General features: G+C 38.9%; 1 protein-coding gene across 3 annotated transcripts in view; it reads right to left on the bottom strand.

Annotated features, from left to right (window-relative positions):
- The window catches only part of TMEM117 (transmembrane protein 117), a 178,323-nt gene extending 168,100 nt beyond the window's left edge, over positions 1-10,223 (bottom strand). The window contains exons 1-2 of one of the 3 annotated variants that reach the window (XM_021545319.2): positions 10,100-10,223; positions 7,156-7,460 (exon numbers count right to left, since the gene is read on the bottom strand). In XM_021545319.2, the coding sequence (XP_021400994.1) occupies positions 7,156-7,432 (277 nt within the window). In that variant the 5' untranslated portion in view covers positions 7,433-7,460; positions 10,100-10,223. Of the gene's footprint in view, positions 1-6,742; positions 6,827-7,155; positions 7,461-9,365; positions 9,485-10,099 lie in introns of those variants that run through there. The other 2 variants (XM_021545320.3, XM_077783484.1) reach the window with 2 other exon arrangements.
- Positions 10,224-19,980: the final 9,757 nt, after the last annotated feature.

Raw genomic sequence — 19,980 nt, 5'->3', positions numbered from 1 at the left:
GAAATTAGGGCATGTGCCTCTCATGTCTCAGCAATCACATTTAGAAACACTGCATTTCTGCCCTACCTGTGTCATAGGGAACAAGTACTGATCCCTCCTCCTTGAAAGTCACTCTGCTTAGTGAAGACATTTACAAATTCTCTTTACTTTGCCATATGTAAAACATCTATGAGAAATGTATATACCACATTTGTAGAAAACTATTTGCTAAATAGTTCTTATACCCTGATAATCTGATAATATATTAAAAGTTTTTTAAGGACCAGAATATGTTGAGGTAGTTTTTTTTTCTTTCTGGACTTTAAAAAAAAAATTATACATATATTTCTATTTTTAAAAACTTTATAAGGCAAGTGCACAGGCTGGGGAGTGCACAGGTTGGATTTAGCTTGGAGTCTCAGCAAAATCACACAGAGAGAAATGTTAGTTTGTATGTGAAGGACCTTCATGCCACTGATAGCCTAAGGGGACCAAGGAAATCATGTTCTCCTAGGTACTCTTCAGCAGGCACATGGCAAGGTGATGTTCCACACTAATATCCTCCTCTTCTCCTTGTAAGGGATAATGATACATTAAATTTGCCCCTGCACTAGGTTGCACCTGCACTATGCCCATCAGGATGCATCTACTAAGAATAAGGTCACTTCTATTTCTGGAAACTGGGGAATGGAGACATATCATTCCCATAAGTGGCAGGCATCATTCCAAAATCACTCCCAAAATCACTTCAAACAGAAAAAAAAATCTGGAACTTGTGTCAAAAAGATCAAAACAGATATTTGACACATCAATATGAAATAATAATTAACTTATTTTTAGTTTTCAGTCACTGGATGCTAAATATTATCTAGAGCTCTCCCATTATGGAAAATCTGACACACGTAACTCTTCCTGCACTCTTATTCTACTGCTTGGGCAAGGGGATATGCACCTCCAGTAGAAACAAATCTTTCATTGAAGAGAGACTAATCTTTTTGTAGCTATTACCTGTATCTCTCCAATTAAACTCTATAATTTACTACCCAAAGACTGATTCCGCAACTAAGGCTAAATGCGGACAACAGTCTTCTCATTGAGTGTGAAAAGAGGAAGCAGTGAGATGTTATGGCTCTTCTAAAAATAAGAGTAAGAGAAGAAATTAGGAGGTCACTTGCATGCTTTTCATTTATATTTGAAAGGTCACTTGTGGTCTCCCTCATGAACGATGTAAAGTTTAAAATAAACTGAGATCTGAATTACTGTCAACTTGCCAGAGCTGGAATCTGATGAGCCTGCAACTCATTCAGTGGCTGGCTGAGAGCTTCTTTTTATGTTTTTTATGTTGCCTTTTTTTTTTTTTAATTTGAGGATTCTGGCTCTCAGAAATGCTTGCTCACAGTCATTTGTGCGTTATTATTAGCAAACTGTTAGACTGGCCCCTTGGCACATATTTTGTAGGACCAAAATAATTTTATTTTATTGCTTCAACATTTTACTGATACAAAAGAGGTGAATTGACTGTGAGGCAATCACAGCAGACCTTGAATACCTTCAACAGCATTAACTTGGTCATTATTATTAAAATACTGAACAGGCTCTTTTTTTACCATCTATCACCTTAGTTGTTTTCTCTTAGGCTGAAGTCATCAGTGGGAAAGAAAGAGGAGGAACAAAGTTGCTGGGTTTTAAGTGATAGTCCTTAGTGTAATGTAAAACATAGAACTGACAATAGAAAAGAATATGCTCTATCAATCAGCTTAGAATTTTATGCAAGTATTGCTATATGTACACCACTTGTTTCTACAGATGGTGGTATAACTGTTCCTATCACTACCATCAAACAAGAATGTAAAACAATCTGGCTGAAGAACAAGCATGCAAAAATCTTAACAAATTTATGGAAAGCTTCTTTGGCAAAACAGATCACATGGCTCATTATCTTTTTCACAAGCACCACTATGAAAGTGTTATGCCAACACCAACAATAATACCACTGCCCAGATTTTACACTAACATGACCCTTAATATATCAGGATACTAACTAATCATATATGTAATATTGTATGAATTTCTCCTGTTACCTAACATCCAGTTTTCCCATGTAGTGCACCATCATCCTGACTAAATCTCAGTCTGCCCAATTTCTTCTAGCAATCTTCATTTATTTAATACACCCCTTAAAATTCAGCATAAAAGCAGACACTGAAGAGTCTGCTTTTAACACATTTGTATGATGTTTTAGAGCCTTCCAGATAAGATGTTTGACAAAAAGAGTAACATTTTCAGACTGCATAACCTTGGTGGGTATCTTGTTTAAAACCATCTATCATGAAATTATTCCCAGCATGGCACTACTGTCCGTAAAAAAATCGGCAACATTTGTTCAGATTTTTTTACGGACAGTTCAGTTCAATTCCTATAATGAGTGCTTTATGCATTTATCCCAATGTCTATGAAGCTCACATTATCATTTAATTTTAAACAAATTGCATACTGTGAACATTTGTAAGAGATAAACCCATTAAATTCAACACTTATACAACAGCTCTAATTTACTCACTGTATTATGATTCCTCCATTTTAAGAGATACAGATTTGGCTATATATATATCTTGTTTTCTGTAATTATTTATAACACATTAAGTACTTCATTTTTCCATCCACACCATATAGAAAGGAACTTACAAGTATAAATCTGAGAACACTCATTGGCAATTGATTCAGATACAGATACAATACAAACATAGTCTCTGCAATCAGGCTTTTAACCAGATTTTAATACATCTTCAAAATCAGAAAAACAGACAAGTAGAAACATGTACATTTTGTAGTAAATTTTTAAAAACTGATGTATCTAATATTCAGCATAAGCTAAGGATTAGTACACATAAGGACCAGTCAAAGCAAAAATGCTGGACTGAAAAAAAAAGGTATTTTTCCAAGTATACTGCCCATTTATGCATACAGCTAAAAGTCTATTCAAATTGAAGTTATTTTTATATGTGTAGTCCCTAGGCTTTTTTTCAGGTTTTAATACCTTTCTGGTCCCTAAGCTTATTCTCTTTTCCAGAGAGAGCTCCAATATTGTCCCTAATATGTAGTTTTTACACTAGAGGGACATGGATTAGAATAGCTATTGTGCTGGGCTCAGTGATAATGATTTATAAGGATCATGTTTTTTCTATATTGATGCACAGCCTAAACTTTGGGAAAAAAAAACAACAAAACCACTAAACTCAGAATTTAGGTCTGAAGTAGTGCAGAAGAGCAATTGAGCATATGCTGAGCAGGTGACAATTAAAACATACACTTTCTTTACCTTAAACACTGTGCTATCTTCCATACAATGCCACAGAGTAATATGAAAACAGGCAAATGCTTATTTAGGAATTTCTTTTACGTCAAGATTTGAATGCATTTTTTGAATCCATAGTGTCAACAAATGAGTCAGTTTATAAGCTCTCTCTGGTTTAAATAAAACAGAAAATTAATCAAGAAATTACCACTTTCCCTCATCTCAAGTAATTGTCTCAAACAGAAACAAAAGAACAAACCAGGGGTAGGTACCTTTATTTTTTATTTCCCCAAACTCCCAATATTCTTCTATGACCTTTCACTTTCCATTGCAAAATTAAAAGCACAATAGAGTAAAAGCACAAGAACACAATACCTAACCAAACAGAAGATATGCTTAGTGATGGATCAAAATAATACAGTGGATAACAGCCAAAAGACAATGTTAAAATTCTAATTGTTCTGACCATATGTCATGAATATATAAAGAATGTACTAGATAAGGGCTTTTTTCCATGGGAAATATTTATCAAATGAAATAAGCTATTTCTTGACTGATGAACAAGAAAAGCAATTTTTTTCTAATCTTGTTTTAAGTCATGAGGAGTGTCTTGAAGGACTCCCTGAAGATAATACTGCTCAAAGGTTGCAACAAATATTATCAACTGAAAACATTCCATTATGTCCTCCAGCTGAGATTTCTACTTCTTATCAATATAGTTTACTTACTCCCTTATCTCTCTGTAAACTCAGAGTGATGATGCCTAAATCAAGTTTCCAGCACCCATCTCCTTCCACTTTTAGACACATAATATGCTTGAACCTATTTATTTTATTATTTTAGTCCATGACAGTCATGGCTATCAGGCAGTGACTGTCACAGATTGTAAACTGTATTATGACACACTTCCAGCTACACTATCCTTCTAGTTCCTATGTAAACTCAGCAGCAAGAAATACAGACAACATGGAATAAAAAAGCAGAAAGGACATAGAGCAAGAAAATCCCTTCTCTTCATTTAAAGTGAGATGTGCAGACTAATCCTTTTCATTTTCAGTTTGCAGCCTGCATGGTGAGCCAAGACCTGACAGGGAAGATTGATTGGTGCTATTTGGTTTCCTGACTGCAGAAAATTATACACAGGCCATAAGAAACAATCAGTCACAATTTTGTCTGCAAACAGAGTTTAGCAGAGAAAAAAAAAAAACAAAAACAAATAAACAAACAAGATTTAAAACCAGCATGGTCCTAAGCAATAATACATTTTTTAAAAAAAGTTAAATAAAAAAAATTACAAAAGTAGCAGTGACTCAAAGAAATAGACTAGAGAAACTAAAACAATAAAGGGGTGAATTCATCAACTGCTTGATGCCAGAAGATCCAGAGGACACATTCAATGAGGATCTCAATAAAAGGAATTTTTTATAGGCAATTAAGTCATTAAAGTAGTAGCAAATAACAGGCAGAAAATATTTCAGCGTGGGCTGTACAAATCTCTTGTAGACAGAGAGATACCTGAAGCTGTAAACTCACATTCTCATCACAGCAATGTCTATCCACACCAGCTACACAGCCACATCAGTCAGCAATTCAGTCAGCTCCAGCCCCACTGCCTGCCATCTGCTCGCAGTGTATCACAAGCAGCAGCACATTTCCACTGCCACATGTGTGGGTGCAGTCCCACAGCACTCGAGCCAACACAAGGTACGGCTGCCACAGCCCCCAGCTCTCTTGGCTGCACAGTCCTTGGCCATTCCATCAGCACCGGCACTCAAGTGAGCACATCAGTTCAAGGAGCTGCTGTAGATGACAGCAGAAGCAACTGATTTTCCATGAGATTGGCTGCCTGAGCTGGCTTGCTGCACTGTAACATCAACAGCAGCACCGGCTCAGTGCTGGCATTAGGAGGGTGAGGTTGTGACAGATCTACAGTGGCAGAAATTGCCATGAAACTCAATGTGCAGCAGCTAGCCTCAAATCGGATTGCACCCACGCCCATGTTGCTTGCCCAGGCCACAACCACAAATATCCATAAACCAGCACTGCCTTCAGGGTTAGGAATTTTTTCCCCATTAGTTTCCTCTCAATGCTGACCCCATTTTAGTGCTGTCACAAACATCAGTATGGTCAGACATGTGATCCTTACAGAAATAAAAGATGGGTGCTGCTAATATGGGTAAGTTCCCTATCCTGTTTCACTGAGCAACTGCACAGAGGCACAAAGCAGCAGGACAGACCTTCCCCATTTGGCAGTAAGACTGAATCAAGACACTTTAAAATTCATGTTTAACTACATATGATATTCACTTACAAATCCTGAAGGAATTATCACAATAACCTACCTAGATAGAAGATAATGACTCAATAGTCAGAAAAAATGTGTTTTCAAAAAGAAAAATTCATGTCTTGATGAGGTCATATCCTATAAAAACTTGTTCACTGATTGTCTAGCCTTCCACATAAAAAAAAAATGCTGGCTATTTGCCACTTCCAAGCACTGGACCTTGCATTATATATGCTGAACCAAAAGTTCTGCCCTTCAAATCTAAGCAAGTCACTCTCTAATCTTCCCTTTATCCTCTCAATCCTCACTATTGGGTTAATTTTCTAAATTTATAATCAGTCTCATCACTTTTCCTTAAACATCTTCAATTTAACAAAATCATTTCTCAACTGGGGAAGTCAGAATAGAAAGCATTCTTGTGGTAGCCCTTGTTCCAGGTAAAATGTCCTCTTTATGGGAATATTTTACATTTACCATTACACTATGTTAAAATAGCTGAATAATCTTCATGATGCTTAATTATTTTTCAGAATAACTGCTTCAAGAGAAGTCTGTATTAAAAGTCACTTAATGTGGCTTTGCTTGTTCACTCCTCAACACACCAGCTTTACATCTGATTTATTGAAACAATAGTGGCTCTTTCTTGATCTTAATAGAATGAGACAGACTAAGGAAATGGCCTATTGCTCATGTGCTTTGAGGTGTTCCAGTAACCATGCATCCTGCAGTGCTACCAGTATAAGGATATGAGGGCTGGCCATCTAGACCAGCAGCAACACACCCAGATGCTTCAAAGAATAGTGCAACTGGCAGAAACAAAGAAATCTCTTCTACTGAAGATTTCTAGCTATCTCTAGAACACAGAGACAGCCTTGAGCCTTCAGATGCAACATTCTCTACACATAAGTTAAGACAATAACAGATATTTTTGTATCTCTATATATTTACATCTAAGTTCTCAGAATCAGAATTTATTCCAGGGCCACTTCTTCCCTTTCAGTTAGCCCATGTATGGTACGTTCCTCAGTCAAGTCATGGTTTGTGTATGGAAACATTTACTCTCATGTTTTTCCCCGTTTCCCGCCTTTCCATTTTACTGATTTGATCTTGTACTAAAACAGAGACAGGTCCTACCTCTCCATTTTCACATGGGAGCTCTTCAGCACAGCTCTGCTAATACTTACAAGAGCCTCTGCTTCCACTTAAGTGTCTTTTGACAAGGCATGAAGAGTTGCTGCCCCAAGGAAGAATTCCTTTTCTTCAAATTGCTGAGAAAGTTACATAATAAGACCTAAAAACTAGTCTGAAGGTACAAAGAAGTCCATTTGTAACATAGAAAAACTGAAAGTTACTGACCTCCCAAGTATTTAACACATGTCAGCTTTCACTATTTTTATCCTTTTCAACTGAAATCATTGAGAGTTGTGCTATGGCATTAGTTTCCATGACAGTGAAAACTTTGATGTACTGAGTTCTACACAGCTCTAAACAGTAAAAGCAATTAAAAGCAAAGTTTACTAAATTGCCACAAGTAGAAAGCTTGTAAAAAGTCAGAAAGCCATTACCAGGAAGTTAGCAGATGCATCTTTTAACTTACCAAACAAGCGCTGATGGAAGAGAAATTTCCCAGCTATCAGTCCTGTGAGAATGGCAAGGAGCCACAGAAACACCTTCAAAAATCTCCAGCCTCCTCCTTCAGGGTATTTATTTGTTACAAAGGAGAAACAATTACCAACAACAATAACATTGGCTTCTGTCTGGCTGTGAGATACTGGGTCCTCAGCAAATATTAAGAAGTTAAAGAAGATCACTAAGTAAGCCACAACTAAGCGAGACCACGGGTGCTGGAAGTAGTAGCGGAAGTCTTTATCCATCCTCAGATACTGAAGAACTGGGTTTTGCCTGTATGTAAAGATACAAATGCATAACGTTATATATACCCCTAATTCTCAGAGTTTAGGAGAGACTCACACATTACAAAAATCAAATCATTGCAATCTTGTCATCAGTAATTTTTAACACTTTAGACTTGACTAGAAATGAAAGTTTCAATCAAAACGTCCCGGCAGAGGAAAAAACTAAAATTTCTCCCTATTCCAATGTAAAACCCAAACATATATACATTGTAGCACAAGATTTTCAGCATCAAATAAATATACTTCATGTGCCCCCTCCATAATAGGGCATGGAAAGAATGAATATAAGAACATGGCAGGCTACTTAAAACACAGACTGCCTTTCCAGCCACACAAAAAAATAGAACACAAATTTCATAAAGGTTTTATGCTAAACCTAAATGGAATCTTTTTCCATGTAGGAGAAAGACAGAACCAGCCCCAAAGTCCAGAAGTCTTCTACTGGAAGTTTAAAAGCATATGACCCAGAAACATCAGAAATGTGTGCTCATATGAAAGAATAACATATTGGAAAAGTTTGTAGAATTTATTATTGCAAGTCAGGCAAGCCTGTATAAATCTTTTTGCTGACTTCAGGGAGTACATCTGCATTTTCAAAACTATAAAATAAGATAGCCTGAAAACAGACTGTTCTGTATGAATACAAAAACTGTATTTTGAAACCTGCCTACTTATTAAGTACTGCTGTAGAAAAATGCAACTGAACATGGAGCATTTTAGTTGTTTGCCATTTAATTTCTTTTTCTTTTATTCACAACCAATTAGTTGTTTCATCCTCTTCAACCACTTTGTATGCACGAAGATACAAGGCCTTTGTGTTGAAGAACACCAAATTTATTCAAGAGACAGTGTGTAGGAAGATAAAAAAATGTGTCTAGTAATAGTGCTTGTTTATTACAGCATGATCCTTGAAGGATACAGTGGCAAATTTTTGCAAATGTCATACGCCCTGCAGCAAAAAAACCAAAACAAACAAAAACCAGCCCACAAAAGACCTAAACCCCCTATCAGTTACTCATCCCTTCCTGGACTTCTAACTTAGGACTTGCAAACTTAGAAATGGCATGACTTTCAATGTCTCCTCTTAGTTAGTCCCAAAATTATTTAACTCCATAACCCAATTTATATTAGTAAAATTGCAAGGAATCCTGTACCTAATAAATGAAAAGGATAAAAGAACCTCTCGACAGATTCAGACAATGCATTCAGTAAATAAAAGAAAGGAATAATGTCCCATTATGCATAAATTACATATGAAAAAGAAAAAAATATCATATTACAGAGTTTAAAAGCTGGCAGGAGGAAGTGTCGGTCCTTCAAAAACTTTATGAAAAAAAAGTGATTTAAAGTAAGGGTCGTTGCCTAAGAAAATATCACTATGGGGAGATTAAACTGCCTTTAGAGCCATAAGGACGCCCAAAACTACTTCTCATTCTCCTTTCGTTCTGTTACCATTAAGAAAAGTTTTGGTATTTCCTTACGTGTATTAACCATCTTAAAGTCCGAATGGATCAAAACAACCTCACGTCCTGGTATTTTTAACAGCTGCTGGATACCCGAGAGTTATCAAACACCCAGCTGAAGACGCGGCTTCTTAGGAAGCGTTTCATAGCATCGGAAGCCAGTATTAGCAACAGCAGCAGTGACAAACTGCTAACAAAAATCCTGCTCCTACCTGCCTCAACGCCGAAAACGCGGGCGCCAAGAGCGCCGCGGTCCACACGCCCGTCGCAACCTGTTAAATCGACCCATTTCCCCTGGCCCGGCGCAGACCCGGGCACCCGCGGCCACCTCCCCGGCGCGCCGCTGCGGCCGCCGCCGCCCCGCCGGGCACCGGCACCGGGCCCCCGCAGCGCCGCCGCCCCGGGCCCCCGGCGCCCGCCGCACTCACCGCGACGGGATCCGGCGCCGCGGGCGCGGTGCTGCTGCTGCTGCTGCTGCTGCTGCTGCTGCTGCTGCTATTGCTGCTGCTGCTGCGGCGGCGGCGGCGCGGCTCGGCGCCCGCCCCGGTGCGGTTCTCGGCGGCGGGCGGCCCCGCTCCGCTGCCCGCGGCCGGCAGGGCCCCCAGCCCCTCGGGCGCTGACAGCGGCGCTGGCTGCCGCGGCGTCCCGCCCCCCGGCCGCCGCGGCGAGGCAGCGGCTGCGGCGGCAGCGGCGGCGGCGGCTGCGCTCCTCCTCTCCGCTCCGCTCCGCTCCCGGGCGCGGCGAGCGGCGCCGGCAGTGCCGCAGCCGCGGCGGCAGCGGGCGGCGCCGCTGCGGCAGGGTCCCGGCGCCCCGGCGCCCGTGCCCGGCCGTGCCCGCCCCTCCCCCGGAGTCTGCCAGCAAGGACCCGAAACGTGCGCGGTGCGCCGCGGGTATCTTTATTCACCCCGGGAAAGGGTGGCCGGGGAGCCACGGGGCTTGTCCAGCCGGCGAGGTGAACGAAACCCGAACAGCACCCAATTCCCATCTGTCAGATTCCAGGATTATGCAAATTTACAAACACGGAAGACAGGCGGGTAAAACTGGATATTTATTATCCGAAAGCAAAAGCACAGGGCTGGCAATAACAGCCGTATCACGCAGGACACGCTATGAAAACCCTTATATTTGGAAGGGGAAGGAGGTCTACACCCAATTTACTTACTTGCGAAGGGACTATGCTGAGGCTCCAGGGTACACACCCGGTCTGTATGGTCACTGTGTTGGGCAAAATGCCCCTGTGCAGCCTGCCAGAGTTGTTGACGTTGCACTTCAGCCGAATTGTCAACCAAAGCCTTTTAATGTGGGATGTGGTCCCTAGTGCCAGTGTGCTGGTATTGCTGACATCCCAGCAAAACGTTTACAGGATGCTCTTAGCATTGCATTATGACTGGGTTTTAATGCAGTATGTACTAGTTCTGGTCATTGCTGAAGACAGATAAAACAAAGTTGAAGTTGCTAGACACAATATATTGTTGGGAAAAGTCAGGTAATTCCAGTGGAGTGGGTATCTGAAATTTGGCGTCAGACATCTGGCTGCTTCAGGCCAAAGTAGACGGGAATGTGGCTGAGAGCCACCAAGGAATGTGGAAGGGTATTTAGAAGAGTCACGTTGCAAAAGACCAGCACAACCAGAACAAGCAGCAGAAGACTTGTGAACCCCTTCTGTACTTCTGGCAATACAGTATAATGTATTTTTGTAAATAAATGTAACTGCTATTGAAGATGTCTAACATAATCACCACATTATCTTCCTCAGTGGAATAATCTGAGACCCTCAATTTTATGTAGAAAGATGCAGTATTCAGTATTTCACACCAACATACCCCAAACTATCTTTACAGTAAAAAGAAAATTCAAAAAGAAAAATCATCATGCGCAATGTGAGAATACAGAAATACAGTGAAAAGCATGGCCTGTTCATGCAACAGTTCTGTGTGTACTGCCACGCTTGCAGAACTCTGTCTCCTTATGTTCAGCTAATGAGAATCCACAGAGGGAGGCAGCATGCACTACAAAGAGATCACACTCTTCATGCACCTACACACCAAAAAATATTCTCTTCAGCTCAGATTGAAACCCACGCTACTACAAAGAATCCATGAATATTTTTTTCAGATAGTAAATCAGTGAGCAAGTTTTTGAAGTCACTAAGTTAATAAAATTAAAATAATCTACTTTTCTATTAAAGTAACCAAAAGCATAAGTGCTCCATGTATCTCCACCAGATTTCATGTTGCATTTGCTGTTTTAAGAGGGAGCTGACATAATTTTTTAAAGTGTAATGTTTCACTCATATATAACAAAAGATGGACTGATCCTATTTCTTTTTTTTAACCAAGCAATCAAGATTTCCTCGATGAAATACATACCTGAATAGCAACAATTAACAAATAATCTCAGTAGACAAGACTAATCAGGCCTGCTCACTGAAAGCCAGGGACTGCCTGCAGCTAAAGAATATAAACACTTACCTACAAAACAGTCAACAAATGAAAAAGCCAGAAGTAAAACCAGTAAGTTGAACCTAAAAGGCAGGCTGAATCAGGACAATGAGTCATCTTGAAATGTTAGTTTTGATACTTGTGAATGAAACTGATCTATCAGCACTGCTGCTATAAAATAGCACTTGTGTAAAGGCTGTCATTTTACACCCAATTTCCAGCAGAGCTGTAAGTATTGAACTAACCATATAATTATAGTACTAATTGATACTACAATATCAGTTTTTGTCTGAATGTCATTTTACACTCAGATAAGAGTAATCAGCTTTCAGCACAATAGTCTGTAACTGGAATGTTCTCTTTTTGTAATAAATTATATGAAACTTCTTGTATTTCAGTTTGCACCCACTGCCTCTTGTCCCTCACTGGACATCATAAGGAGTCTGTCTTCATCTTTACTCCTCCTATCAGGCTTTTAGACACATCAATAAGATCCTCTACTTTGAGCCTCCTCAAGATTAAACAGTCAGTTTTCTTATCCTGTCCTCCTTCTTTCATCTGTGGATGCACAAATGCCTCTTCCCTGGCATACTTCTCATTAAACATACTTCATTCCCTCAAATCTCAAAACTCCATTACTCAGAGATTGTGCTCTTAATCTATTTTTCTTCCACCCTGCTCTTGTGGGTTGATCACATCCAGCAGGTAAGCACCCACACAGCTGCTAACTCATTTTCCCCTGCCTCCTTCCTAGTGGGACAGGGGAGACAATAGGATAAAAAGAAAGAAAACCAGTAGGTCAACATAAAGATGGTTTAATAAGTAAAGAAAAAGAAAAAGGTGACAATTATAAAATGTAATAAGTAAGGATTTAAAAAAATTCTGCTAAGTCAACCACTCAACAAATCTCACAAGCAGACCATCAGTCTCTGATAAACAGCTTTGAATACACCCCGTATCTCACACTTTTCTTCTACTCTGTTTTATTAGTGAGCATGATGTTACAGATTATACAGGGTCAGCTGTCTCAGCTCTATCCTCTCCCAGATTCATGCCTACTTGCTGGTATGGGAAAATGAGCAGAATGGGAAAGCAAGACAGCCCTGATCCTGTGCAAACATTTCTGACCAATAGCCCAAACACTGGCGTGTTTTCAACACTGTTTTAGTCACAAACACAAAACACAGCACAATTTCACTGCTATGTAGGTAGTCAATTTAATTCTGAGCCAGAACCAGTACACCTGTAAAAACATCCTTGGAACAAAAGACTCCCTGATTTGGAATTTTACACTCATGATTATGACAACCTGTCTTAGCTATACCACTTCAAACTTACTCCTTAGCTCATCCCCAACTCATTTCTTAGTCTCTTCTAAAAGAAGAGAAAGCAGCACAATAAAATATGAAACAAATGAGGGAGAAAAAAACCACACAAAAGCTAGCAACAGTTAGTGTATAACTGAAGAACTAAACAGTTGAAGAACTTAGAAAAAAGAAAAGGCAAATAGATACATCCTGTGGAAATTAAGAATGCTAAGTTAATCAGAAACAACAATATTTTAAACACTAATATTGCTTTACAACTAGGAAAAAGAGAATTGTGTAAAAGGATGTGGAACAGCAGAAATGTTTCTGATGTATGCTTGGAAAATATAAACAGTAACAGTGTTTTCACATTATGTAGCATGAAATACTTTCCATTAAATCAATCATATGAGAGGATGGTAAACTGCATGAACTAAATCTAAACATTTATATTTAAATGACAGGTTGAAGAGTCATTAGAAAAATAAATTAAAGACACGATAGGCAACAATGTTTGCTTCCTAACTGCTGAAATGCTGAGGAAAATTCACAGAACTAGAAGAAAGTTAATGTTGTAATGAGTGAAAGAGAGAAAAACAACCACATATGCATGCACATGTGTGCACACATGTTAAGGCAAAAGAAAAAGTGAAAAAAGCAGTTGGATATAGATTTTAAGAAATATAAGTGATTCTCCAGCTAAAAATCTTAGTGGAATCTTGGGATATGGGTGATTAATATGTACTTTTTGATCTTTGTCCACTTAGTTTTAGATTACTAAGAGGAAGTTAGGGATGGTTTCATCGCCGTTGATAGGTTAAATCACAAAAATAAAATGTTGAGCAGAATTTAATATATTTACTATATATATTTATACATACATATATATATATATATTTATACATACATATATATATATATATATATATATTTACTATATATATTTAATATATAGATAACTTTACAATACCAGTGGAACTTGGAATAAAAAAGCAGTAGAAGAACCAGAACTTGACATAACCTTTTATTTATGGTCAAGCTGAACCTCAATCCCAGAGTCAAATGATATAGGGTTTACCAAAATTGAAGCAGAAGCTGTACTCACAATTTTGAAGATGATAGTCCAGTGATAAACCTTACACTTGAATTAAGTACTTTTGTTCATCCAGACCAAGTTTACTCCAAGTAAGCATGATTCTATTTCAGACAATCCATACTGGTGTCAAACAGACAGACAATATACACCTTGCTTTGATGAAGCCACTAAAGGAGAACTGAATGAATTTACCTCATTCATTAAACACCTTTTAAGTACATCTGCTGACCATATGGATGCTTTCAGCAAATATAACAACAACATGTGACTTCTGCACTAGGAAAAAAAAAAAGAATAATCAGCTTGCAGCTACTCTGATAGCTCCATGTACAGACTTAGAGAAAACACAAATCTAGAGAAAGTGGAATCTGAGCTCAGCCTTACACAGATTCAGTTTAACCACACTGTCCAAGCTGGTTGCCGTGGTAAAGAAATACTTCAGAAAAATAGAACTAAGCTGGAAGACACAAGGTCAGAAAAATAGTAAGTGGCAACATAAGTTGTGTCAGAGAAAAAAATACGCTCTAATGTTGCTGAACCCTTGATGCATGGACTGTTTGGTGGATAAGGACTTTGCTGGATGGTAGCACTCAAAGAGCTGTGGCCAATGGCTCCATGTCCAAGCAGAGACCAGTGATGAGGGACTCCTCAGGGATCAGCAGTGGGACAGGGGACATTTAACATCTTTGTTGGTGACATAGGATTGAATGCATCTCAGCAAATTTGCCGAGGACACCAATCTGTGTGCTGTGGTTGGCACACTGGAGGAAAGGGATGATATCCAGAGGGACCGTATCTGTCTGAAGAGGTGGGTCTGTTCAAACGTCATGAAGTTCAACAAGGGCAAGTGCAAGGTCCTGCACCTGGATCAGGGCAATCCCAAACAAAGGTACAGGCTGGGCAGAGAAAACATTGAGAAGTGCCCTGGAAAGAAACACAGGTGTTGGTGGACAAGAAGCCCAACATGACCTGGCTACGTGCACTTGCAGCCCAGAAGGCCAAATGTGTCCTAGGCTACATAGAAAGTACATGGGCAGCAGGGTGAGGGAGGGAATTCCCCTCCTTTACTCCACTATCATGAGACATCACCTGGACTATTGTGTCTTTCTCTGGGGTCCCCAAAATGAGATGGACACAGACCTGCTGCAGAAAGTCCAGAGAAAGGCAAGGAAGATGATCAGAGGGCTGGAACATCTCTACTATGAAGACAGGTTGAGAGAGTTGGGGCTGTTCAGTCTGGAGGTTTATTCAATACTAAAGAAACATTTGATTCAAAACAATGAGGGGAAATTTCTTAACCTCACAAAAAAACCCACAAGACAAAAAAAGTCCTGTTTCCAACATACTGTGCCTCATGATGCTCCTCTAAAGTGCAATGAACAATTCCAGTGTGTACAACTACAGTACAACAATGAATTGCCTCTGTAAAATAAAAAATCTGAAATCTTTACTGTGTTGTCATATTAATTCACTGCATCTTGGTCCTATTTCTGTTAAAACAAAAGTAGGTGTATCATGACAAAAATTTTACATCTTGAGAGAAGTACTTCTTGGGTCTTGGCAGAAATATTTTTTTTAAGCATAGTATAGTATATCAAGCATAGTATGAGAACTCAAACAATTAAATTACTTTATTTTCAAATCTCTGCATACCTGAAATTGGTGTATGCTATCTATTACAATAAAAGGACTCTGATTGTGCATTGCCATGTACAACTGACCAAAAGGGGGGAACAGAAATGCAGCCAGGGTAGGGAATTTTATGAGGCACTGGCTGCTTCGTTGGCTGTCTCAATAGAGGCTGTGGCAAACCAGACACTGCACTAATATAAATGAAGAGAAAATCTGACGTTGCCAAAGCAGACCCCTTCAGGTGTCCTGCTCAAAGCATGGCTGGTCCAAGCAGTGGATTGAATACAGGAATACAAGTGATCTATGCTTGCTAACAACTTAAATATGACTGTCCATATGGTAGCACATGGTGAACTATAATCTCACTGAAAATAATTGTGTAGCAATACTAAATATGAGAAAGCCAATCACAGTCTGAAGAAAATTAATAAGGGAATCATATATACACTGCTATGTCTAGTGAATTGAGGTTTTGCTGTCTGATTTTTAGTTATTAAGAGATGAGAAGACCAGGTTTTGTGACCTTTCTTTTAAGCTTTTTCCTGTCCTTTATAGGGATATGTAGTATCTATTATGCAAATTGACTTTCTTCAATGTCCAAAGAACAGCCTGTGGTAAACGCCTGTTATTTTTATCTTACACTAATGCAATGTGAAAAAGCATAGTTATGCAAAAAAATTTCAATGATAAATGTAATAATTTATTTAGCAGCTTGTAATCTATTGAAAATGGACACACTTGGAATAATGGCCTGAGAGAACAAGTAAGAATGTACAGTGGAGTAAAAATATCCTTTGTTTTTTCATCCTTAATTTCCTTCCATTTTTAAGAGCACTGAGTGCTCTGTGGAATCTTTTGTAACTAAATTGAAGTACTGAAGTCCTTCAGCTTATGCTGAGACATAGCATACATCTGAGTTTGTGTGTTCTGCTGGGAATTAAATGCAAGGAGCTGAGCACTAAAAAAGCAATCTGAAATAGACAAAACAGTCACAGTGCTAGAAAGGACTAATGCAACTACTTCAGGTTTCACTGCAATTCTTCTACCCTTCTTCCACATTTCTGTCTATTTAAACAGTAAGCACTGCATAATAAGGAACTGTGTTAGATTTTTATTCTCTAACATCTCATAAATTATCTACTACATCTCAGAAATGCTTTCTACAACAAATTAACTGGCCTCATGGAACCCTTTTGGGATAAAACGTCCCATGTTTTCTTGCTACTATTTTTATATAGTATTTCATGGGTAGAAATTGGGTGTCACTTCTACATGACTCAGATGAAAAGCCTGTCCAATTGAATTCTTCTCCTGCAAGTAAGGATCCCACAAGGAGGAATCCTTTGTCCCAGGTCTTCCCATTCTTTCACCTCAGCTGAGACATCCCTCAGGTCTTAGCTGTCCTCCTGATGCCGATATAAAAATGTGGAATTATCTAACAACAGTTTGAAATTGGTTGTGTAGCTGCAATTGTGTAGTAGTGGTCAAAGTCTCAATGCCAGGATGGAGATCAGTGATGAGTGGTGTCCCTCAAGGATCTGTATTAGGACTCCTTACTTCTGAGTCAGTGACCTAAACAATGGGATGGACTGCACCCTCAGCAAGTTTGCAAACAACACGCTGAGTGGCGCAGTTGACTCCCAGTGAAACACATGAGGTCCAGTAAGGTCAAGTGAAAAGTCCTGTACCTGGGTTGGGGCAATCTCTGGAATCAATAAAGGCTGGAGGATTACTGGATTGAGTCCTGCTGAGAAGGACTTGAGGGTACCGGCGGATGAAAAGAAAATAGTAAAGAGCCAACAATGTCTGCTTGCAGCCCAGAAAACAAGCTGTACTCTGGGCTACTCTGGCTAGAAGTGTGGCCAGCAGGTTGAGGGAGGTGATTTTTACCCCTACTCAGCTCTGATGAGATTCCACCTGAAGCACTGCATCCATGTCTAGAGTCCTCAGCACAGGAAAGATGTGGAGCTGTTGAAGAGAATCCAGAGTAGGGTCATAAAAATAATCAGAGGGATAGAATACCTCTCTTATGAGAAAAAGCTGAGAGTGTTTGGGTTGTGGAGAAGACTTCTTCTTGCATTTTTTCAATACTGAAAGGGTGTTTATAGGAAAGGTGAGAACAGTCTTTTTGGGCCTGTAGTGAAAGGAAAAGGAATAATGGTTTAAACTAAAAGATAGTCGATTCAGACTAGATATAAAGAAGACATTTTCTACAGTGAGGGTGGTAAAACACTGGAAAAGATTATCCAGAGAGGCAGTAGATATGCCACTCCTGCTAACATTCAAGGTCAGGTTGGATGGTGCTCTGAGGAACTTGATATAGTTGAGGATGTTTCTGCTCTTTGCAGGAGGTTGGATTAGATGACCTTAAGGGTCCCTGCCAACCCAAAATATTCTATGATTCAATGTTACATCATAGCCATACATATCATGAAGAAACAGGCAGAAACTATGAGCTCAGAAAGGGTAGACAAAATGTCAAAGAAAATATAAGATAAATGACCAAAACGCTAAAATATTGATACTCCTAGGCTACAAAGGCCCAGAGACTCTGCAACACAAATTAAGAAAGGAAGTGACTTGGGACTTTGTCTTCAGCATCAAGTGCAAACAATGCCTTGGCCAGAGCTGCGTTTGCTTCCTCTGGAATTAGTTTGTACTAACTGTACCTTGTCAAAGAGGAACTGCCATCTCTAAAGTAATGGAAAACAAGATCAACAATTGCACAAATCATCAGTGCTGATGTTTGAGCTGATACTATTTTACAATGACTCAATGCACTCATCTAAAGTAAATAATAAAAGAAAGTGGAAATGGGCATGAAAGGAATGTTGCCCAGCATGTCTCTTTTGAGTTCACTAGGAAAATTACTGGATCCATACTAGTGCTGCACCAGTTTATAATCCTAGATCATCTGCCACTAAAAGCATTTCACAAACTTCCTACTAGTAGATCCTGTTTGTACCAAAGTCAGTGAGAAAATTCTTAATTATTTCAATAGGGTTATTGTATCCTTCACATAATGTTAGGAAAAACAGAAGGATAATCTCTAATTTTTGTAATATGCATTTTCACCTAATCATTGCATATGCCTTGGTATTATTTTTTATATATTTGTAATAACAGGAATATTTGAGTGAGGAAATATTTTAGAAAATTACTGCTTTCCAGAGTACTCAAAGCTACCTACCAGCTCATTAGATTCATGAAAACTTTAAATACTGCTCTGTGTTTAGACATGACTACTGGCCAGACAAGCAACCCCTGCAGGAGGTAATTAACGATCTTGGCAGATAAGATCTACTCTAAATCTAGACGGTATTGTGTTTGGTGGCTCTCTGCCAGGACTCACTAGCTTTCTAAAAGGGGTCCTTCTCCAGCCACCATGTGCTGGGTTGTCAGTATGATCATCCAAATGGAACTGAAACAATCCCAAGAATATTTTCTTTCTCTTGGAGTAAAAGCTAGCAAATCAAATGGAGTGGAAGGTAGAGTAGTCCTAGTTGACATGAAAACATACAAGGAGAGGCTGCTGTAAGACATACCTAGTCTCTTAAAAAAAAAGAAAAAAAAAAGGATATTTGAATTTTTTTTTTCTATCTTGACTTACAGATAAAAGTTTTACATGAATACAAATAGCACCTCCTGTTTGCCTTGGAGTTTTTTTCCTATACAAGATCTCCATTTTTAATATAAGTGTTATATAAGTGAAGTTTCTGTTTGGTGGCAGGAAGACTGTCTTCACTCTAGTTGAATGAAAATAGCAATATGCCTCCTGTTACTGCTTTGCTTTATCATCTTCGATCTTTATGGTCTGGATAGGAGTTTAATGATTTAGAGCAGTTTAGTAAGAATCTGAAGGACACTAAAATTTAGACCTTTAGGAATCTTCATTAGATATAAAAATCCCTACTAGCTTGTGTTAGTTTCAAAGCAACATCTCTTCTTGGTCACACATTAATCACTGTAATATAGGAAAATATATGTGATACTTTTTTTTTTTTAGATTTTAAAGAAAATATATTTGATGTTCAGTTTGTCTTTTTGCCAAAAAGGTGCTACAAAATGTCAATATGTACCAGTCTTGTTTAATATAAAACTGATGTTAGGATCACATTCCTACACTTCAGAGCCCTCAGACTGGTGGAAGCTGTAGTGGTATGACCTCAGACAGACAAATAAGACAATCTGAATATAGTGACAAATGTTATACCATTTTGATATTTCCAGTCTAGGAAATATCAAATTTCCACTGAAAAAAAACAGTTCCACAGTTTTAGCTATACATCCTTGTTACCACACTGTGACAGTAGTAGTGGTTCTAGGGACACATGACTAACTGGAGCAAGGAACTGATTGGTGTTTTCAGGCATCTGTCTATAAATGAAAACTTCTTTATCCCTCATATACTTTTCAGGCAACTTCATCCATTACAAGCACTAATTCCAAAACAGGAGAAACCCAAGAATTTAGGAACAAGCTTGGGACCAAATAATTTAAAGTAATTGCGATAGAACCACATCTTTTGTTGCCATTTTAATTGGATCTCTAGTACTCCTTTCCTCTT

The sequence above is a fragment of the Lonchura striata genome, chromosome 5, assembly GCF_046129695.1.
Source record: "Lonchura striata isolate bLonStr1 chromosome 5, bLonStr1.mat, whole genome shotgun sequence".
NCBI lineage: Eukaryota > Metazoa > Chordata > Aves > Passeriformes > Estrildidae > Lonchura > Lonchura striata.
The sequence above is the reverse complement of the archived record's forward strand: the minus strand, read 5'-3'. Positions and strand labels throughout refer to the sequence as shown.